Genomic DNA, 19,858 nt, shown 5'->3' with positions numbered 1-19,858 from the left:
GTCCCCTCTCTCCCCTGTCCCTAGATTAGAACCTAAACAGGAGAGATTTAGAGGCTGCACCCCCTAAAGGGGGGCTTCCCCAGTGGCTCAGCAGGTAAAGAATCTGCCTGAAATGTGGGAGACCTCTGTTCAATCCCTGGGTCGAGAAGATCCCCTGGAGAAGGGAACAGCTACTCAGTCCAGTATTCTGGCCTGGAGAATTCCATGGACTGTATAGTCCATGTCACAGAGAGTCGGACATGACTGAGTGACTCTCACTTTCTTCCCTCCTAAAGGGAGGGGCCCAAGGATGTCCTGGGTCTCAGGGCCTGTGGCTGTGGCCCCAGGACCAGGCTCCTCCTCCCCTGCATCCCCTAAACCAGGTCCCCTGCCACAAGAGCCCCTCGGGCCCTGTGCCTTAATGGGGCGGGCTCACACACAGCCTCCCTGGCCCCGTGCCCTGCCCAGACCTGTTCTAGATTCCACACCACCCTTCCCCAGGGTTCCTCCACCTCCCACCCACCAGCCCGGGCAGGGCCTCCTGAGACTCAGCCTGGAAGACCGACAGGCAGGAGGGCAGGCACCGTGGGACCATGGAACCCGAAGCAGGGCCTGTGCTATACCAGAAGCTGCGGGTCTGGGAGCCGAGCTTGGAGTCCGAGGAGGAAGAGGAGGAGATTTTGGAGCAGCTCATTCCAGATGCTTCCGGGCCCCAGGACTCCTCTGGGTGAGTTAGGGAGGGGTCTGGGCACCCAGTGACTCAGGCCTGAGGCTGGCGAGTCCCTCCCTCTGGAGCCTCTAAGGAGGGCTAGACGACTCTCTGCTTCACCAGCCCTAGGAACCTTCTGGTTGAAGGTGGGGACCCCCCAGCTTCAGCTCCAGGCCTGGCCAGTGCCAGTCAATCCAAGGTCTGTGCGACTGAAGGGACATTTGTACTAAGTCAGCCCTGCTGGCTGTTCTGCCAAAGGCTCCCAGCCCCCACCCCCTGGTGCAGGAGGCACCTGCTGGGCAGGTTAGTTCTGGCTACACCTGGCCGGGCCCGACTCCTGAAGCCTGCCAAGCCCCGCTCAGGCATCCCTCCGGACTGGCTGGACCCTACCTGTCCAACCCCTTCTTCTCCAGGGACCTTCCCCAAGCTCCTTCCCCTCTCCATGTTTCCATTCACAAGGCTGTGTCTTCTGCCAGGAGGCCCTTTCTCCTTGGCAAACTTCTCCTCCTCCTGCAAACAAGATCAAACCTTTTGGGAATTAGTCCCTGGGTTCTCCGGGGGTTCGTGGGTTTCCTCCTGCCTGGCCCTGGCTCAGGACATCACCCTCTGCAGGAACAAGGCTGGCCGTCTCCCTGGGGCCTGGGCCCAACTGGTGGCCGCCCTGCTGTTGCTAGCCGTCGGCTTCTCCCTGGCCGTGCGGCAACTCTGCAGCAGAGGCGCCTCTCCAGGAGCCTTAGGCGCTGGGGCCCCTCCAGCCAGCGGGCACTCCCACAGGCCTGGCGTGTACCACCATGGCGCCATCATCAGCCCAGCAGGTCAGTGCTAGGAGTAGCTCAGGGCAAGAAGCGGGTGGTCACTGGTCCCAGCTCCCCACCTCAAGACAGTCCCGTCTCTCATTGCAGCTGAGTGCTCCCGCCTGGGTCGAGAGCTGTTTGTTGCCGGGGGCAACATCGTGGATGCTGGAGTTGGAGCAGCCTTGTGTCTGGCAGTGGTCCATCCTCACGCCACAGGGCTAGGTCAGTAACCCACAATCCGACAGTGACCCCAACCCTGGGCTTCAGCAGTGACCTGGAACTCGGGCAGTCAGCAGCCCTGACCTCAAGGCTGGCTGGTGAGCAGGACCTAGGACTTGGGCAGTAACCCCACCCCTAGGCTGTGACCCTTGATCCCCGATCAGTGTGATCTTGACCCCAGGCCTGGTTACTGACAGCCATCTCCAGGCCTGGTCAGTAACCACTAACCCCGGGCTGTCATTGACCCTTCACCTGGGACCACCGAGTGCCCCTGACCCCTGTGTGACCCCTTTGTCTCCTCCCAGGTGCCACGTACTGGGGCCTCTTCCACAATAGCTCCTCAGGCAACTCCACGGCCCTGACATCAGGCCCAGTCCAGACCCTGGCCCCCGGCCTGGGGCTGCCCGCGGCTCTGCCCGCCCTGCGCATGCTGCACACTCACTTCGGCCGCCTGCCCTGGCCACACCTGCTGGTGGGCCCCATCTCACTGGCTCAGAAGGGCTTTGTGGTGGACACAGCCCTGGCCAGCGCCCTGGCAGCCCAGGACACCCAGGGCCTCTGTCCACTACTTTGCCATGCTAACGGGACACCCCTGGGCCCCGGGACCCGAGTCGCCAACACCAAGCTGGCAGCTGTGCTCCACAAGGCCTCACTGGCCCCCACCCCTGACCTCTCCGGGGATGCCCTGCTGCGTCTGCTGGCTGAAGACCTGGGGTTGGAGGGCCCCTCCGTCGGGCCCAGGCCCACCTTGGAGCCAGCCCTGCAGCTACCTGTGCCCCAGGGCATCCTGTTCACCACCCCTAGCCCCTCAGCTGGCCCAGAACTGCTGGAGCTTCTGGAAGCATCTCTACAGTCCACAGGGCCCAGCCCTGCGCCCTGCCCAGCATTCCCACAAGCTGCTGCAGCCCCCGGGAGCAGTGTCCTGGCCACCGTGGACAGCAGCGGCTCCGTCCTCCTTCTCACCTCCTCGCTCAACAGCTCCTTCGGCTCTGGACACCTGTCCCCAAGCACCGGGGTTCTACTCAGCAACCTGGTGGCTGAGTCTGCAGCTGGCGCCTGGGCCTGTCCCCTCATCTTTCGTGGCATCTCAGATGACACAGAGGTCGATGTGTTGGGGCTGGTGGCTTCAGGGACCCCTGCAGCTGCCAGAGTCATGACTCATGCTCTGCTCAGCCATCTGGCCAGGCCCCAAACCCCAGACCAGCAAGGACCAACAGAGAGCCCCAGAGCTTGTGGCCAGGGGACCCTGCTCCAGGTGGCAGCCCACACAGAGCACGCCCATGTATCCAGTGTCCCCAGTGGCTGCTGCCACTTCCAGGGGTTTTAAGGCGGGGCACTGTCTGGCAAGGGTGGACAGGAGTAGGGGGTCTCAGGGGTCTGCCCCCTGGAGGCAGGGGCAGAGAGCCCAGCAGCCATGGTGTGCATAAAGAGTGTGTGTCCATTATGTGCCCACCGCTGGCTCACTTCCGGCCTGATCTGTGGTCTGGACTTGAGTTCCAGCTCTTTATTTAGCTAAAGAACCTGAGGATAATGAAGAATGAACACCAGGAACCTGGGGACAGCCTTGAGTTCAGATCCAGCTCTGGGAAGGACGGGTGGAAGAAAGGCATACCCCTGCCGAGGCCCTGGGCCCCTGCGCAGAGCAGGCATATCCTGGGGACATGCTGGAACCTTCGTGCTCCCCTCCAGGCCACATGCCACTGATCTCCCTCAACCAGGCTGGAAACAGAATAAAGATCAAATCTCCTGGATGCCATGTGCCACTCTCGCTTCTTGGTTAATTTCACATCAGCCTTTGAGGCATCTGGGCTCCGACCACAGGGAACACAGGAGACTGCCACCCAGGGAGGCAGAGTCAGGCTAGTGTCTTTCTGCTCCTCCCCGCTCTACTCCCCTGCCTCCTGGGGCAACACACATACAAGGTAAACCAGTTCTCACTTTCCGAAACTGATAGAGCAAGGAAGGGGTTTGAGATGGTGAGTAGGAGGTGTCCCAAGGGGGAACAAAGCAGGCTGGAGCTGGATGTATGCTTTCAAGGCCGGGTTGGCCCTCACCTCCCCACCCCCAAGAAGGCTGGGTTCTCTCTGAACTACAATCCTCCATAGGTCAGTTCTCAAACCAAGAAACGGGTGGCCATTAGCAAGCACTCCTGCCCCACATTGTAAAATGAATGTATCTCTGACTTACTAGAACTCAATCCCGCCACCTCCCTGTCGCTGCCCCCCACAACAAAGAATTCTTCCCCCAGCCCAAATGGTACCACAGTCTACCTACTTATGTTAGCCCCAAGCCTAGCATCCCTCTCGCTTCTGTCACCTCCCACCTGTTCCAGATTAGCTGGAATTTCCTCAGCACTTGGTTCAATCCAGCTGATATTCCTGTTTCTACCTCTGCTGTCCTTCAATTCATCCTCCACACAGCAGCAGAATAATCTATTAAATGTGTAAATAGGGGAATTCCCTGGGGCTTCCCTGATGGTTCAGTCGGTAAAGAATCTGCCCGCGATGTTCAGTCCCCGGGTCGGGAAGATCCCCTGGAGAAGTGGCAACCCACTCCAGTATTCTTGCCTGGATAATCCCGTGGACAGAGGAGCCTGGCGGGCTACAGTCCATGGGGTCGCTAACACTTCACTTCACTAGAGGTACAGTGGTTAGGACTCGGCTCTCTCACTGCGGAGGGCCGAGGTTCCATGCCTGACCCATCCCTGGTCTGGGAAATAAAATCCCACAAGGCGAGGGGTGTCGAGGGGAGTTAAATACGACCAAGGCTTGCGCCTGCGTAAAACCCTCCGGTGATTTCCTATCACAGTCAGAATGAACTCGCAACTCCCGAGCTCCGTGAGAGCGGAAGAGCCGCACCTCCCCGTCCGCCCCGCCCCCGTCCCGGCCAGCTCCGCCCCCAGCAGGCCCAACGCATTGCGCATGCGCCCTGGCCTGACCTGGAAGAGGCCGCCTTCCGAGCCCACGTGTTCGACGAGCATGGCGGAGCCGGTGAGTATGGAAGTCACCGAGCCTGTGGCTCCGGGAGAGGCCCAGAAGAGCGGCGCCCGGCCTGCCGACCGTCATGGCCTCCTCAAGCACAGCCGCGAGTTTTTGGACTTCTTCTGGGACATTGCGAAGCCGCAGCAGGAGACGCGGCTTGAGGCCACAGAGAAGCTGCTGGAGTATCTGCGCGGAAAGCCGAAGGTATGGTGGCGGGGCCTGGGGCAGGAGCAGCGGAGATCCCGGCACGTAGCGGCGGGCTTGGGGCCACGTGGTCGCGAACCTGGACGCCCCAGGTGAACGCGCGCCGAGGAGCGGACATGGGCGGGTGCCAGACGACCCTTCTTACTGGTCCACCTGGGGATGTGCTTGGTTCCTCAGGGATCTTCCGAGATGAAGTACGCCCTGAAGCGCCTAATCACTGGGCTCGGGGGCGGACGAGAAGCAGCCCGGCCCTGCTACAGTTTGGCCCTGGCACAGGTGAGGTGGTGGCCCCTAGAAGGGGTCCACCTGTGCTGGTCAGAACGGTGGGAGAGTGAGTGGGCAGAGCAGATGTCCCAGCTGCAAGGAAAGTGAGAGCTGAGAAGTAGGGGTAGCATCTCAGGCGAGCAGATGGGAGGTGTGCCCACGTGGATGCGGAGAAAATTGTGCAGAGAAGCCCAGGCAGGTGGAGAGAGGGAGGTTGAGGCTGCTTTTGGGTACCTGGGTTGACCAGCCTCTAAGGTACATGTACTGGGGGTGGAAAGCTCTGGGGTGAGTTCTCTTACCTCTGCAGGGTTCAGGACCCTCGTCTCCCAAGGGGCACGCAGCAATTATAAGCCATATCTAAGGAGCTTGGATAAATGGAAGGTCTCTAGAGACCCAGTCCTTGAAGACCAGTCTAGGGGGAGCTCAGAGCTGGCTGTGTGGACAGCGTGTTTGGGAATCACAATCTAGTGTCCAAAGCACCCCAGCTACACATGGGACAGGGAGACAGGGTTCAGCTCCATTCACAGCTGTGTTCCATCATCAGCACTGCTCAGAGGCGGGTAGGCAGCTTCAGAGGCATCCTTGGGGTGGGAGCAGGGGCCCAAGGCCTGCTCCCAAGGGCAGAAGTTGAAGGGAGAAGTAGAAAGAGATTGACATCTGTCGGGATGTGGCAGGGCCACTCCCCCTGAACCCCTCTCTTCCTCCTGGCAGCTGTTACAGTCTTTCGAAGACATCCCCTTGGGCAGCATCCTGCAGCAGATACAGGAGAAACATGACCTGCAGAAGGTTAAGAAGGTGAGAGTTAGTAGCCCGGGAGGGATATCAGCAGTCCCCCAGGGTGGGAAATGCTTGGGTTCTTCTCACGGGTGCCTGGAATCCTTTTCTAGGGGATGATGAGACCTGCCCTCTTTGGAAACCTGTTTGGGGTGCTAGCCCTCTTTCAGTCGGGCAGGCTAGTGAAGGTAAGAGCTTTGAGGGTTCTGGGGGTATGTGAACTGGCCTGGAGTGGTGGGGGAGAGTGGCACACCGCACTCATACCCTCTCTGCCTCCGGGACCACCAGGACTCAGAAGCACTGATGAAGTCAGTGAAGCTGCTGCAGGCCCTGGGCCAGCATTACAACCACCTGCAGGAACAGCCCCAGAAGGCCCTGGTGGACATCCTCTCTCAGGTATGGGCTCACCAGCTGTGGAGCCTTGGGTAACTAACGCCATCTGTTATAGAAGAGCATGGAGAAGCCAGGTTAATGCATGGAAATGCAGTACCGTCCCACGGAAGCATAAGTGTGGAACATGATGTTTTGTAGTAAGTTCCCTTAAAAAGTAAAAAGGAAAAGGGATGTGGTTTAATAACATGGTTTAGTCTAACATCTAATGTATTTTCACGTGCAGTCAGTATCAAAAAATCAATGGAGGTTTTTTACATTCTTTATCCTGGTAAGTCTCCAAAATCCAGTGTATTTTATACTCACCGGCATATCTCTGTTCAGATTAACGCATTTTACATGCTCAGTGTCCACATGTGACCAGTGGCTTTCATATTGGACCATGCATTTGTAGAACAGTGCCTGACATGTGCCCAGTGGGTTAAACATGTTTGCCATTGTTGTTTTGGGCAGAGCTGGCCCCTCAGGGGTCCCCACTGCCCTACTTGGGAAGTAGAGGTGGGCTAGTACCTAGAATCCTTGCTATTGTGAAAGAGCCAGGAACTGGCACAACCCAGGCCAAGGCTTTCTGCATAGCCCTGGCCACAGAGCTGGAAGGACCTGAATTCAAATCCCAGCTCTTCACTGGGGACTCCGTGTTAAAAAAAAAAAGGCTAGTCCTGCAAAACCCAAAAGAGGAATAATTAAAAGGGTGGTCCTGGGCTAGTTAGCATCAGTGGGGTGCTTATTTAAACCCAGTTTCCAAGGACTTGGGAATTTGAGCTTTTTAAGAAGTCCCCTCTGATTCTGTTGCCTGACAAGGTAGATTATGACTGTCCCTTCTCAGGCTGTTGCTGTGCCAGGGGCCTTGGGGGAGCCTGGGAGGTAGAACGGGGCCCAAAGAGCTCACCTCACAGCAGGAAAGACAAAGGATGCCATGAGGGCGCCCTGCCCACCCCCAACCTGTCTCCCCATGCCAGGTCCCGGAGACCATGCTGCAGGAGATCCTGCCAAAGGTCCTCAAGCCTGACTTGAATTCAGTGCTCGGCTCCCCTGAGCACCTGGAGCTCTTCCTCTTGGCCCAGCAGAAGGTGCCCAAGAAGCTGGAGAAGATGATGGGACCGGTCAACCTGTTCTCAGACGAGAACATCCCCAGGTGTGAGGGAGGTGGGCGGGCGGGCTCTCTGGTCCCGGGGGCTGCCTCTCCATCCACAGGTTTGCACCATGACCCAGGGTGGGGGGTCCATATGGCCCCAGGCACCTGGCCCTTGTCTGCTGGGGAATGCCCCCTGAGTCTTCTTCACCCCCACACCCCGCTCTGCAGGCTGGTGACTGTGCTAAAGACAGTGGCCAACTCCGTGAAGAAGGAGCGCAAGCTGCCCACTGTGGCTCTGGACCTGCTCCGCCTGGCGCTCCAGGAGGACAAGTTCCCATGGTTCTGGAAGGAAGTTGTGGAGCAGGGGCTCCTGAAGAAGCAGTTCTGGCCGGCCAGGTGCGTGGGTGCTTGACCTCTCCCTGCATCCCATCCCCTCTCCCCTGTTTGGTAAGCAGGGGTGGGTCAAGGGGCCGAGGGCTCTGACCAGGCTCTGTCATGCGCCCCCTCAGCTACCTGTGCTTCCGCCTGCTGGGCGCAGCCCTGCCTCTGCTGTCCAAGGAGCAGCTGCAGCTGGTGATGCAAGGGGACCTGATCCGACATTACGGGGAGCACATGGTCATCGCTAAGGTGAGCGCCACCCCCGTGGCCCAACCCTGCCAGAAAGGGCCAGGCGACTGGGCTGATTCCTGCCCATAGGAGGGAAGGGATCAGCCAGCTTCCGGAAAAGAGGGTGGTTGTTGGTGTCAGTGGTCCTGCCTGGGATGGGCAAACACAGCAGCCCCTGGGAGGAGGGGCTGGGGACCTGGGTGTCCCCCACCTCTGGGTAGAGTGAGCTGCCTGAGGGCCGACCCCCACCCCTCCATCTTCCCCTATGAACCGAGAGTGGCAGGGTCAGCCCTTCTACCCCCAGGCCGCTCAGCCCAGGTTTGTACAGCCAGCGATCTGTCCAGACCGCCCTCCAACCCCAGCTGGCGTTACAGTAATACCACCCACCGATGCTGTTGGGAGTACCGTCCACATGCCGCACGCTAAGCTAAGTGCTCGACAGGGGAATCGAGCAGTGGTTAAGAGCAGGGAACCTGGAACCAGACTGCTGGGTTCCCGTCCTGACTCCGCCGCAGCTAGCTGTGTGACCTTCCAAAAGTTGCTTCCCTTCTCTGTGCCTGCCCCTGCTTATCCATCAGCCAAGGAGCAGGACCTTCCTTAGAGTCGTTGTGAGGATAATCAAGCTAATAACCACAGGCGCTTAAAGTAGAGCCTGGCGTGCAGGAAGTGCTGCTGGGCTTGCTTCTGGCTCATTCCATCTTTACCACCAGCTTTGGAGAGCTGCCATCCCCCTCTTCCGAATGAAGGACAGGCTCAGAGTACAGAGCAGGGGTTAAGAGCTCCACGGGCTGGGGGACCAGACGGACTGGGGCCAAGTCCCAGCTGCACCGCTTTTAGTCCTGTGACCCTCAGAAGTTGCTTCCAGGCTTTCTTACACTTCATTTTTCTTCATCTGCAAAGCAATTAGAGGAGCCAGGACAAAAGCTGTCCCAAAGACTAAACGTGGGGGCGCCTGGGCGACCCAGCTGGGTACAAGGGAGGGGACTTCCTAGGCCCCAGGTAACCTGTTGTGGAAGAGGCTGGGGCTGTGTTGGACCGCTCCTGGCTGGTGACCCCAGCGCTGTGCCCAACTCTCGCAGCTCCCGAAGCAGTTCAAGTTTGCCCCGGAGATGAACGAGTATGTGGGGGCCTTCCTGGAAGGCTGCCAGGACGACCCCGAGCGGCAGTTGGCCCTGGTAGTGGCCTTCACGTCCATCACCAACCAGGGCCTCCCTGTGGTGCCTACCTTCTGGAGGGTCGTGCAGTTCCTGAGTCCCACCGCCCTCAAGGGCTACGTGGCCTGGCTGCGGGACATGTTCCTCCAGCCTGACCTGGACTCCTTGGTGGACTTCAGCACCAACAACCAGAAGAAAACCCAAGACGCTTCGTTCCACGGGTGAGTGGGCCTGTGGGGCCCAAAGGCCTGGACCCTCCCTCCCAAATCCCTTGGTTCCTTGGGCCAGGGAGGAGCCACACCTTTGCTCTTAAAGGCCTCAGTTTCCTCACACGTGGCCCTGTGCTGGGGGTCAGGGCACTGGGGAGCCTTGGTTGGTTTTCCCGTCTCAAGGATGGGAGACACCCATTTCACCACCTCTGAGCGGTTTCTGGGACTTGTCTCCTGCTCACAGGCCCGAGCGAGCTGTGTTCCGGCTGCGGAAGTGGATCATCCTTCGCCTGGTCAGCATCGTGGACAACCTGCATGTGGAGAAGGAGGAGGCGCTGATCGAGGAGGTGGCCCGGTATGGTCCCAAGATGTGCCTGAACCCTGACTTTCCATGGGTGCGGCGGCCTCTCGTCTAACCTGCTTGGGGTCCCTCCCAGAGCCAAAAGCCTGAGGGTCAAGTCATCCTTGCCCCTTGGGCAGGAGGAGATTGGGGGAAGTTCCCCAGGGAGTCTGGGTATGTGGAGGGAAGCTCCAAGGTTCAGGCTGGCTCAACATTCCCCCCATTGTCTTTGTGCATCGACGGTGTCGGGGGGGCCCTTAATGACGACACCCCCGCTGCTACTCACCCTCACGGCGGCCCTGAGAGGGGCAGGAGCAGCGGTGACCTGGCTGAGGCCACGCAGCTTTGCATCTTTGGTTCCAAGGGAGGGATGCTGGTCCTCTCCCGGTTCAGGTTGGGCTCTGTTCTGCTGGGGGTCCAGGCCTAAGAAACGTCCCCTCTGTCATCATCGCCTCCTGGCACCAGGCCCTTGGTGAGGCCACCCGAGAGTGGGCTGGTCAGGATGGTGGCACTGACCAAGGGAACACGGGCATCCTTCCACCCTCCCCAGGTTTTGTTTTTTCCACTCGTTCTTTGAGACGAAGAAGCCCACGTCGCAGATCCCCGAGTCCGAGCAGCACTTCGCCTTCCCCTTGGATGGCCGGACCCGGGAGGTGGTGTGCAGTGCCTTCTTCAGGTGGGCACCAGGCAGCCCGGGAGAGGCCTGAGGGTGGGTGAGTGGGCGGGGAGGTGGCCGCAGCGGGGGGCGCCACTCTCTCCGGCTCTTCATCTGAGGCCCAGTGAGTTCCAGTGGCTCAAAGCGTGGGGATGGAGTGGGGTGGCCATGTTTACCAGCCCAGCCCGTCACCCTGACTGCCCCCGCCCACCCTACCACCACCAGTCTGCTGCAGACCCTCAGCACGCAGTTCAGGCTGGCACCGGAGCAGACAGCCGACGGGCGGCCCTGGACCTACCACCTGGTGCAGTTTGCAGATGTGCTGCTGAACCACGGCCGCAACGTGGCTCCACTGACAGCCTTCACCACGCAGCAGCGTCAAGCCTGGGACCGGTGAGAGGGCGTGGTTGCCACCCGTGGGTGGGATCCCCTGGGGTCTGACGCTGGTTGCGGTGGCCTGAGAGCATGCCCATCTCGCCCAGGATGCTGAAGACTCTGAAGGAACTGGACACCCTCTCTTCAGAGGCCAAGGCCACTGCCTTCCAGCACCTGCTGCTCCTGGTGGGCATCCACCTCTTCAAGGTACGGTGGCCTGGAGTGGAGGGGGCTACAGACTTAGGGTCTGCGGGGGCCAGGAATAGCTCCACAGAGCTGAAGATGACAGATTCCCTAGGCTGACTGCTCCTGGTTGGAAGTACAGCCCAAGGGGAAAACCTCTCCATCCACTTACTGGACACCAGCTCCACTCTGGGCTTCCCTGATGGCTCAGACAATAAAGAATCTGCCTTCAGTACGGGAGACCCAGGTTCAATCCCTGGGTCGGGAAGATCCCCTGGAGAAGAAAATGCCCACCCACTCCAGTATTCTTGCCTGGAGAATTTCATGGACAGAGGAGTTTGGCAGGCTATAGTCCATGGGGTTGCAAAGTCAGTCACAACTGAGCAGCTGACACACATGCTCTATCCTGAGCTTTCCAAGCAGTGTCCCTTGTTGGTATTACCCACAGTTTGGAGGCAGGCACGTTTCTGACAGGTGGGATAATAGACTCACAGAGGTCAAGTAACTTACCCCAGGCCACACAGCTTTTAGCTGGGATTCAAACATGGGGCTCTGACTCCGCTACCTCATAGGACCTCCCCAAACTACCTTACTGGCCAGGGGTGGTGGATGTCAAGGAGGGCAGGGCCTGGCTCTGGGCAGACCCGTCGACCGATGGGGATGCGTCTTCTGTCTGTTGGTGGTCAGTTCGAAGTGGAGCTGCGATGTTTTTAACTCTTGCACATTTGGAGTCTATATTTCTCACGTTGTGGGTACCTCTTCTCATAACTGGTCCTCTAAAACCCACTCTGTCTCCTTTTCTATTCTTTTCACAAAGAAATTTTGACCACGTGTGTGGAGCTTAGTGCTGACAGCTCTTTTGACCCTTGTGGTTTCCTCTGGCTGTGAACCCAGGTCTCTAGAGGTTTTCCTCTCAAGTTGTACAAGGCTCTTGTAGGTTGCTTCAGGTCTTCAGAAGTCTCAGGAGACAGGACTCCCTTCTGGCCTCTCGGCTGAGGTTTTTGATTCCAGGCCTTGGGCACTCAGCCCAGCTCGTGGACAAGCAGTTGTGGGGAACAGTTAGTCATCATGCCCCTTCCAGTCCTTGGCACTGGACATCCAATAGGGGCTGCCCAGACCCTGGACCTCTGAGCTTGATGTGGTTGAAAGCTACCCAGCTACAGCCAGGACACTAGAGGCAAAGATGCCCAAGGCTTTGAGCCCCTGTTCTGGCCTTCCTTCTACCACCCCAACCCCAAACATTGAAGCTGCCCTGTGACGTTTTGGAGTGAAAGTGCCTTTTTGGTACCAGCAGTCACAGAGGTTATTTTCAACTCACTGGCTGGTATCTGGAGTCTGGTCTTATCCTTCAGCAAAATAGACTTGAAGTGACTGAAAGTTGCTCAGTTGTGTTCGACTCTTTGTGACCCCATGGACTATACAGTCCATGGAATTCTCCAGGCTAGAATACCAGAGGGGGTAGCCTTTCCCTTCTCCAGGGGATCTTTCTAACCCAGGGATTGAACCCAGGTCTCCCGCACTGCAGGCGGATTCTTTACCAGCTGAGCCACAAGGGAAGCCCAAGATAGACTTAAGTTGGTTTAAATTAAATTTGTTGAAATCGGTCATTTACAGTTCTTTTTGTAACGATGTTGAGCCAGGTGTGGAGGAGAAATCTAGAACTGCAGATCAGGAGTCTGGGACCTGCTGGTGCCCTGTGACCCTGATCCAGCCTGGGCACTGGTGGGGAGGTTGGGCTTCATCTTCTGTGAGGCTCACAGACTGTGTGTCTGGATGTTAGGTCGTCAGCTCTTGGGCTGCCCGTGGGGTCTGGCTGTGGTCTTCTGCTCTAGATTATGAGGGGGACTGGCCAGGACAGTCTGGAGTCTTTTGGGCCTTGATACCAGCTCCTCCCCCTTGGTCACTCCCTCTCCCAGCTGAGCAAAGGCTGGGCATGGGGCCTGGCCCCTGATTTCCGTCCTGTCCCACACAGTCCCCCGCAGAAAGCTGTGACCTCCTGGGCGACATCCAGACCTGCATCAAGAAGAGCCTGGGGGAGAAGACCCGCCGGACCCGTTCCAAGGCCACCAGTGGGTTGTTGTCCCTGGGGAAGGGGGCGAGTGATGGGCAGACGGTAGGACCCAGCGTGGGGCTCTCAGACCTGCTCCAAGGTCGTCGTCCCTGGTGGGGGGTGATGGGCAAACAGAATGGGTCACAGGCACCCTGCCCAGACTCACCCCTGCCCTGCTTGCAGGCCCCCAGGAGCCACCGTGGGTGGAGGTGCTGGTGGAGATCCTGCTATCCCTCTTGGCCCAGCCCAGCCACCTGATGCGCCAGGTGGCCCGCAGCGTGTTCGGCCACGTCTGCTCCCATCTGACCCTACGTGCCCTGCAGCTCATCCTGGATGTAAGTGGGGGCCTCTGGAGATGTGGGTCCCAGGATGGGGCTCTCCAAGCCCAGGGCTGCACCAGGGCTGCTGCGTCCTTGCTGTGACCTGTATGGTTGAGGGTGGGGGCCTCCGTCAGAGTCTCCTGCTATGCATCCCTGACTCGGGGTCAGGTCTGTCAAGGACCCTGGAGGGAATGGCTTTCTCTCCCAGGCTCCATCTTCCTCCCTGAAATGGGGACCTTTGGCCAAGACTGGATGGGAGTGGGAGGGAAGGCAGTTGAGAAGGTCCTGGGGCCTGAGGGGGTGGTGAAGGGTCAAGGACAGCAGATGTGACGGCCACCTGGGACTCCCTGCAGGTGCTGAACCCGGAGGAGAGCCAGGACGAGGACGACAACGTAGTGGTGACGGACGACTCCGAGGAGCAGCCGCTGGGGGAAGCAGAGGTACTTGTCAGCAAAGGGCAAGGGGTGGGCGGACACCCAATGGGCCAAGGCGAGGCGTGACACACGGCCAACCCACAGGACAAGAGCTCGGACGGCGAGGACAGCAAGGGCAACAAAGGCTCAGAGAGCGAGGAGGAGAGCGGCGAGGAGGACAGCGACGAGGAGGACCGAGACGGGGACGTGGACCAGGGCTTCCGGGAGCAGCTGATGGCGGTGCTGCGGGCCGGGAAGGCGCTGGTGAGTGGTGGCCGCGCGCGGGGCCCCCTGTCCCTCTGCACCTTCTCCTGCACGGGGAGGGGCTGCTCAACAGGCCTCTGTCCCCCCACCCCACACTCCCACCCCCCAGGGCGGAGCAGACAGTGAGGACGATGACGAGGAGGAGCTGGGGGACGAGGCCATGATGGCCCTGGACAAGAGCCTGGCCAGCCTCTTTGCTGAGCAGAAGCTGCGCATCCAGGCCCGGAAGGACGAGAAGAACAAGCTGCAGAAGGAGAAGGCGCTGCGGCGGGATTTCCAGATCCGAGTGAGCCCCGCCCCCGCTCGCCCCGCCCCCTCGCGTGCCACGCCCCCTCGCCTGGCTGAGCTCACCCTTCCCACTGCAGGTCCTAGACCTGATCGAGGTGCTGGTGACCAAGCAGCCCGAGAACCCCCTGGTCCTGGAGCTGCTCGAGCCTCTGCTGCTCGTCATCCGGCGGAGCATGCGCAGCAGGAGCAGCGCCAAGCAGGAGCAGGACCTGCTGCACAAGACGGCCCGCATCTTCACGTGAGCGCAGGCGGGCGGGCAGAGGGAAGGGGTGGGAGCCAGCGGCCCTCATCACTCAGGAGCCTTCACCCATCTGTTCCTGTAGTGCTGAGCACAGGGCCCCCTGTCCCATCGATGCTCTCAGGGTCGCTCTAGTTGGGAAAGCAGACTTGGCGCCCAGTTGTGACAGGCCAGGGCTGTGGACAGGAGACGGGACACCTAACCCAGTCTTGAGGGACCAAGGAAGGCTCCCTGGGAGAGGTGCCAGCAGTGCTGGGAGCCGTGGAGCTCGCTCATCTGCCCAGAGGCCACAGGCAGAACAGGAAGGCGTGTCTGACACAGTCAGAACATAAGCAGCTTGTGGCCCGGCCAACCTCAGTGTTGAGGGGCCACAGAGGCCTTTGCAGCAAGAGCAGAAGTGCGGTGCGGCAGGGCGGGCGCTGCTGGAGCAGGGGGCCCAGCACCGCACACGTAGACAGCAGGTAGAGCCCTGCTTCCTGGGGAGGGCGGGCGAGGGCAGGGTGGAGACCAAGGCCTAACAGACACTTGAGATGGGGCGTGCCCGCGCCTCACTGGCCCAGGCCGTACTTTCTCAGCTCGTTCTCTGCCCACACACACAGTGTCCTGAGCACACAGACCCTGGTTTTGCTTTACCAAGGGCCTGGAAGCCACTGTCCCCTGAGAGACAGGTGCTCGTGGGGCTGAGGACCACATCCAGGTGTTGGGGGGTCACCCAGGGAGCCAGTTTCCCTCTGGCTTTTCCTCGGTAGATCTGTGTGTGGCCCCGGGCCTCCCCCTGCAGCCTCAGTCAGACCCCTGTCTTTAGGGGTCTGTCTCCCACCTGTGAAGTGGGGCTTAGGTCTGCTGGGGTGGGGGGACGTTGTGACCAGCTCTGGGCCCCCCCCCACCCCCAGGCATCACCTGTGCCGCTCCCGGCATTACTGCCGCACGGCGGGCGACCGTGTGGAGACTCTGTACACCCGGCTGGAGCAGCTGGTGCAGCAGGCCGGCCAGCAGGCTGACTCCTCCGTCGCCCTCTACCACTTCAACGCCTCCCTCTACCTGCTCCGTGTCCTGAGGGGCAGCACCATCGACAAGTCCACCCGCAAGGCCCAGAAGAAAGAGAAAGCCAGCAAAGACACCAGCTCCCAGCCCCAGGGCCCGGAGGTGAGCAGACCTGGCCCGGGGAGGCTCGGCCTGAAAGTCTAGCGCTGCTAAATGGGAGCACATCCCCGGAGGCGGTGGGGCAGTCAGTCTACCCATTTCACAGACTGGGAGGTGAGGCTGCACCTTCCCTGGGACCCAGCCTTCAACTTTCTGAAGGCATCCCAGGCTGGGCTCCCGTGCCCGACCCCTGTTCCCTGGCATCACACCAGCTCTTTCCCTTGGCACAGGCTGCCAGCTGCCTGGACTTGAGCCTTGTGACCCCGATCTACTCGTCAGCGCTGAGCTCCTTCCTGACCAAGCGCAACAGCCCCCTCACGGTCCCCATGTTCCTCAGCCTCTTCTGCCGGCACCCGGTGAGTATCGGGCGAGGCCACCCCCTCGGGCCCCTGCTGGGCCCCATCCTCACTGCCCACCATTTCCTCCACAGATGCTCTGTAAGAACCTGCTCCCCATCGTGGTCGAGCACGTGACAAGCCATACGCGGCCCCGACATCAGGTAAGGCCTTCCCAGATCCCAGCCCCAGGTTCGTGTTAATTACCCGCTTGACTTACATCTTTGTTGGCTGTTTGAGAGACTCAGGAATGCTGCCTTGGGGGACAGGGTGGGGTGAGCCTGCCCCTCCAATCTGGCCAGCCCCCCCCAATCCCACCTCTGTAGGCCCAGAGTAAGTGGAGATGGAGGACACTTCCCACATGGCCTGAGTCCTCTGGCTCAGAGATCACGCCCTGGCCTGACGGGTGTGCCTGGGGTTCAGGGTAGGAAGAGGGGCTGGAGAAAGATGTCCTGAGTTAGTAGGGGGCCAGGAACCGTGTCCAGCTGACAGCTGAGCCCAGAGCTTCGGTGATGACAGCCCAGGCGGGCTGTGCTGGGCACAGCAGGCAGCCCCGCCAGCACCCCCTCTTCAGGCTTCTGGAGCTTGCGGGGGTCACCCAGCGTGCCAAGGCTCCTGGTGACCACATTGCCCCCACCCCAGGTCCAGGCCTGCCTGCTACTCCAGAAGACCCTACCCACACGGGAGCTGCGCGTGTGCTTTAAGGACCCAGAGTGGAAGCAGCTGCTGGGCCAGACCCTGGAGAAGGTCACTGAGGTAACAGCCCTGGGCTTTCCTCCCCAACCTGCCAGCTGTGGTCCTCGGGAACCCAGGGGCGAGGGTTGCTGGACCCTGTGCCTCAGGGTGGGTTTGGAGTTCCACCAGATGTTTCTTCCCTGGGGACCCTAATCTCTCACGTGGGAGAAGAGCTTCGAGCAGCTCTCCGGAGTGGCTCAGCCTAGCTGCCTTCTCCCCCAGACCCTGCGGACCCTGGGGGAGGCTGAGACCAAGTCGGGGCACCAGAAGGAGCTGGCGGCCTTGGAGCTGCTCAACACTCTGTTCAGGAATTTCCATCACGAGGTGAGCACTGGGCACAGCAGGAGGTTGCCAGGCGGGCAGAGCACACAGTCTGAGCAGAGGCTGGGGGGCAGGTGGGAAGCCATCTGGGGAAGGGTCTGGATGCCAGGGTGAGGAAACCAGGCTTTATTTATTTGAGGTGGGCTAGTGCTATAACGCGGAGAAGGCAGTGGCACCCCACTCCAGTACTCTTGCCTGGAAAATCCCATGGATGGAGAAACCTGATAGGCTGCAGTCTATGGGGTTGCAAAGAGTCGGACCCAACTGAGCGACTTCACTTTCATGCATTGGAGAAGGAAATGGCAACCCACTCCAGTGTTCTTGTCTGGAGAATCCCAGGGACAGGGAGCCTGGTGGGCTGCCGTCGGTGGGGTCACACAGTTGGACACGACTGAAGTGACTTAGCAGCAGCAGCAGTGCTATAACGTGTGCTTGGCCAGGGTCAGGTGAGCTGGTGTGCTGTTGCCATGCTCCAGCGAGAAAGCTGAGAAGGGGCTGGGAGGGCTGGCGAGCACGGGAGGACGCGCTGTTAGGTGGGAACTCGGCTCCCAGCCTTGCAGAGACGGAGCAGGGGGACCACGGGGTAGCTGTGGGCAAGTCCCTGGTTCCCCTAGTCTGACCAGAGGGAAAGGTGTGGGGGTCCTTGGCATAGACACTGATCAAAGCCCCAGTGCTCTAGCTTCCAGGAAGGTGCTTTGGGGACAGGTGCTGAGTGGCAGGCAGATCCCAAGAAGCCACACCCAGAGTGATAGCAAAAAGCCAGGAGAGGGGCCGTTCTGGAAGCCAGTGGCTTTCAAAAACACCCCACTCAGTACATGACAGGGAAGGAGAGATGGGAAAAAGGCCTTTGGCAACCCAAAGGTCACTGCATGGTACCCTCTGAGGTGGGTGGGCTTTGGGTGGGAAGAGAGAACAGACTTGGCACCTGGGGCCCTTTTTTTCTCCCCAGGGTGAGAGAGGCTAGGGAGGCACAGGCTGAAGGGCTGGCTGCGGGGCCACAAAGGGGTGGGCTCACAGGCAGTAGCTGGGTGAGGGTGGGAGGAATGGGGACCCGGAGCTGGGGAGAGGCCGTGCCTCTGGTCCCCACTGCAGCCACAGTCTTGCCCGCCTCTCTGCAGAAGCTGACCATGGACCTGACGGCCGTCCTGGGCGTGCTGCAGAGCCAGCAGCCGAGGCTGCAGCAGCAGCTACAGCAGGGGGAGCACTCGGCCGGGTCCAGCCGCCTCCATGACCTCTACTGGCAGGCCATGAAGTTCCTCGGAGTCCAGTATGTTTCAGGGAGGGCGGTCGCTGGAAAGACCCTCATGTTGCGTGCGTTCTGATGTCCTCTCACCCCACTGTGGGAGCTTCAGGCAGCTTGAGGACGACAGAGGCGCAGGTCACCCCTGCCCTCACCACAAGTTTCCTTACTCTGCTCACTTCCCCCCAGGCGCCCTAAGTCCGAGAAGGATACCAAGGAGGCCCCTCAGACCACACAGCAGAGCCCCATTAGCATGAAGCGGAAGAAAAAGGGCTTCTTGCCAGAGACCAAGAAGCGCAAGAAACGTAAGCCTGAGGCCACCATGCAGGAGGAGGCAGCGTCCAAGCCTGAAGCCGCCAGTGGGGACCAGCCCCCTAGCGCCAGCAAGAAGAAGAAGAAGAAGAAGAAGATAAAGAAGACCAAGTCCCCAGCCCAGTCCCAGTTGAATGGGACACCTGCTGCCAAGAGTCCAACCCCAGAGCCCCCTGCCGTGAGCCCCAGCACCCCTGCCAAGACCCCAAAGGCACAGAAGAAAAGCCAGAAGCTGTCCCAGGTGAACGAAGCCACTCCCCTGCCTTGTCAATCCCCCGAGGAGCCAGCTGCCAAAAAGCGTCAGAAGAAGCTGCCCCAGAAGGGAGTTTCAGGCAAGTCGCCACAGTCCGCGCTGCCTCGGAAAAAGGCCAGGTTGTCCTTGGCCAGCAGGAGCCCCAGCCTCCTCCAGAGCGGGGCCAAGAAGAAGGTGCAGCTGAGGAAGGCGAAGAAGCTCTGAGTGCCCCCTCCATCCTGTCGTGCTCAGTCCTGACTCCTTGCAACCCCATGGACTGTAGCCCGCCAGGCTGCTGCTAATCCATGGGATTTTACAGGCTAGATTACTGGAGCGGGTTGCAGTCATTCCCTTCTCCAGGGGATCTTCCCGACCCAGGGATTGAACCCGAGGCTCCTGCATTGCAGGTGGATTCTTTACCCACTTCACCACCCTAGAGACTTTTTTTCACCATGATTTTAATAAACCAGCTACTGTCTAAGGTTCTACCTTCCATGCTAGGGGTAGTGGGTGTGCTGCAGCAGGCATGGCCTGAGAGACCCCAGCCCTAAGCTGGGCCCTGCTGCTGCTCTCAAGCACAGAACACCCTTGGGACCTTGGCTCCCAGATGCTGTAGGCCAGGTCCAAGGTTCTGGTGTCTGTGTAGGTTGAGTACAAGTGTGACCACACCTTGTGCCCCCCACCCCACCCCACCCCCACCCTCCCAGGCTGCTTTACTGTGGGAGCCAGCAGGGCATGACTTAAATAGCTTTATTTCTTCATTTACAAGAGGAATATATTTGGCTTCTCTCTTAAGACTCTGAGATTCACAATCAGCAGCTCTAAAAAATAAAGGAGCAGTTTGGCTTCCGGAAGGAAGAGGAAGCAGCACTTGGACCTGGTTCTTGTACAACAAGAAAACATTGCTGGGGCCCCGGGCTGAGGTTGGGGTGGGAGTGGAGGCCAGGCTGGTCTTCAGGGGAATCCCACCCCCTGGCTAAGCCTCCCTCCCAGGGTACCCCAGAGCTTGGTGGGGAGTGGGTGCTTCACCAGCTTACCCACCCCTGAAGCCATGCC

General features: G+C 59.8%; 2 protein-coding genes across 2 annotated transcripts; both read left to right on the top strand.

Annotated features, from left to right (window-relative positions):
* Positions 1–417: 417 nt before the first annotated feature.
* On the top strand, positions 418–3,452 carry GGT6 (gamma-glutamyltransferase 6). The gene is made up of 4 exons (XM_055404094.2): positions 418–706; positions 1,301–1,503; positions 1,591–1,704; positions 2,007–3,452. The coding sequence occupies exons 1-4, from the start codon at positions 573–575 to the stop codon at positions 3,026–3,028; spliced, it is 1,473 nt and encodes a 490-aa protein (XP_055260069.2). The 5' UTR covers positions 418–572; the 3' UTR covers positions 3,029–3,452.
* Positions 3,453–4,640: 1,188 nt separating this feature from the next.
* Positions 4,641–19,853, top strand: MYBBP1A (MYB binding protein 1a). The gene is made up of 26 exons (XM_055404054.2): positions 4,641–4,886; positions 5,064–5,162; positions 5,862–5,945; positions 6,038–6,112; positions 6,213–6,320; positions 7,274–7,449; positions 7,618–7,785; positions 7,899–8,016; positions 9,075–9,370; positions 9,603–9,713; positions 10,249–10,374; positions 10,579–10,746; positions 10,836–10,935; positions 12,884–12,980; positions 13,145–13,296; positions 13,635–13,721; positions 13,800–13,958; positions 14,068–14,244; positions 14,324–14,484; positions 15,378–15,630; positions 15,858–15,983; positions 16,058–16,126; positions 16,605–16,718; positions 16,920–17,021; positions 18,137–18,285; positions 18,448–19,853. The coding sequence occupies exons 1-26, from the start codon at positions 4,680–4,682 to the stop codon at positions 19,025–19,027; spliced, it is 4,062 nt and encodes a 1,353-aa protein (XP_055260029.2). The 5' UTR covers positions 4,641–4,679; the 3' UTR covers positions 19,028–19,853.
* Positions 19,854–19,858: the final 5 nt, after the last annotated feature.

The sequence above is a fragment of the Moschus berezovskii genome, chromosome 20 (assembly GCF_049115385.1).
Source record: "Moschus berezovskii isolate FMDL1 chromosome 20, NW_MosBer_1.0, whole genome shotgun sequence".
NCBI lineage: Eukaryota > Metazoa > Chordata > Mammalia > Artiodactyla > Moschidae > Moschus > Moschus berezovskii.
Note: the sequence above shows the minus strand (reverse complement) of the source record. Positions and strands in the feature narration are given on the sequence as shown.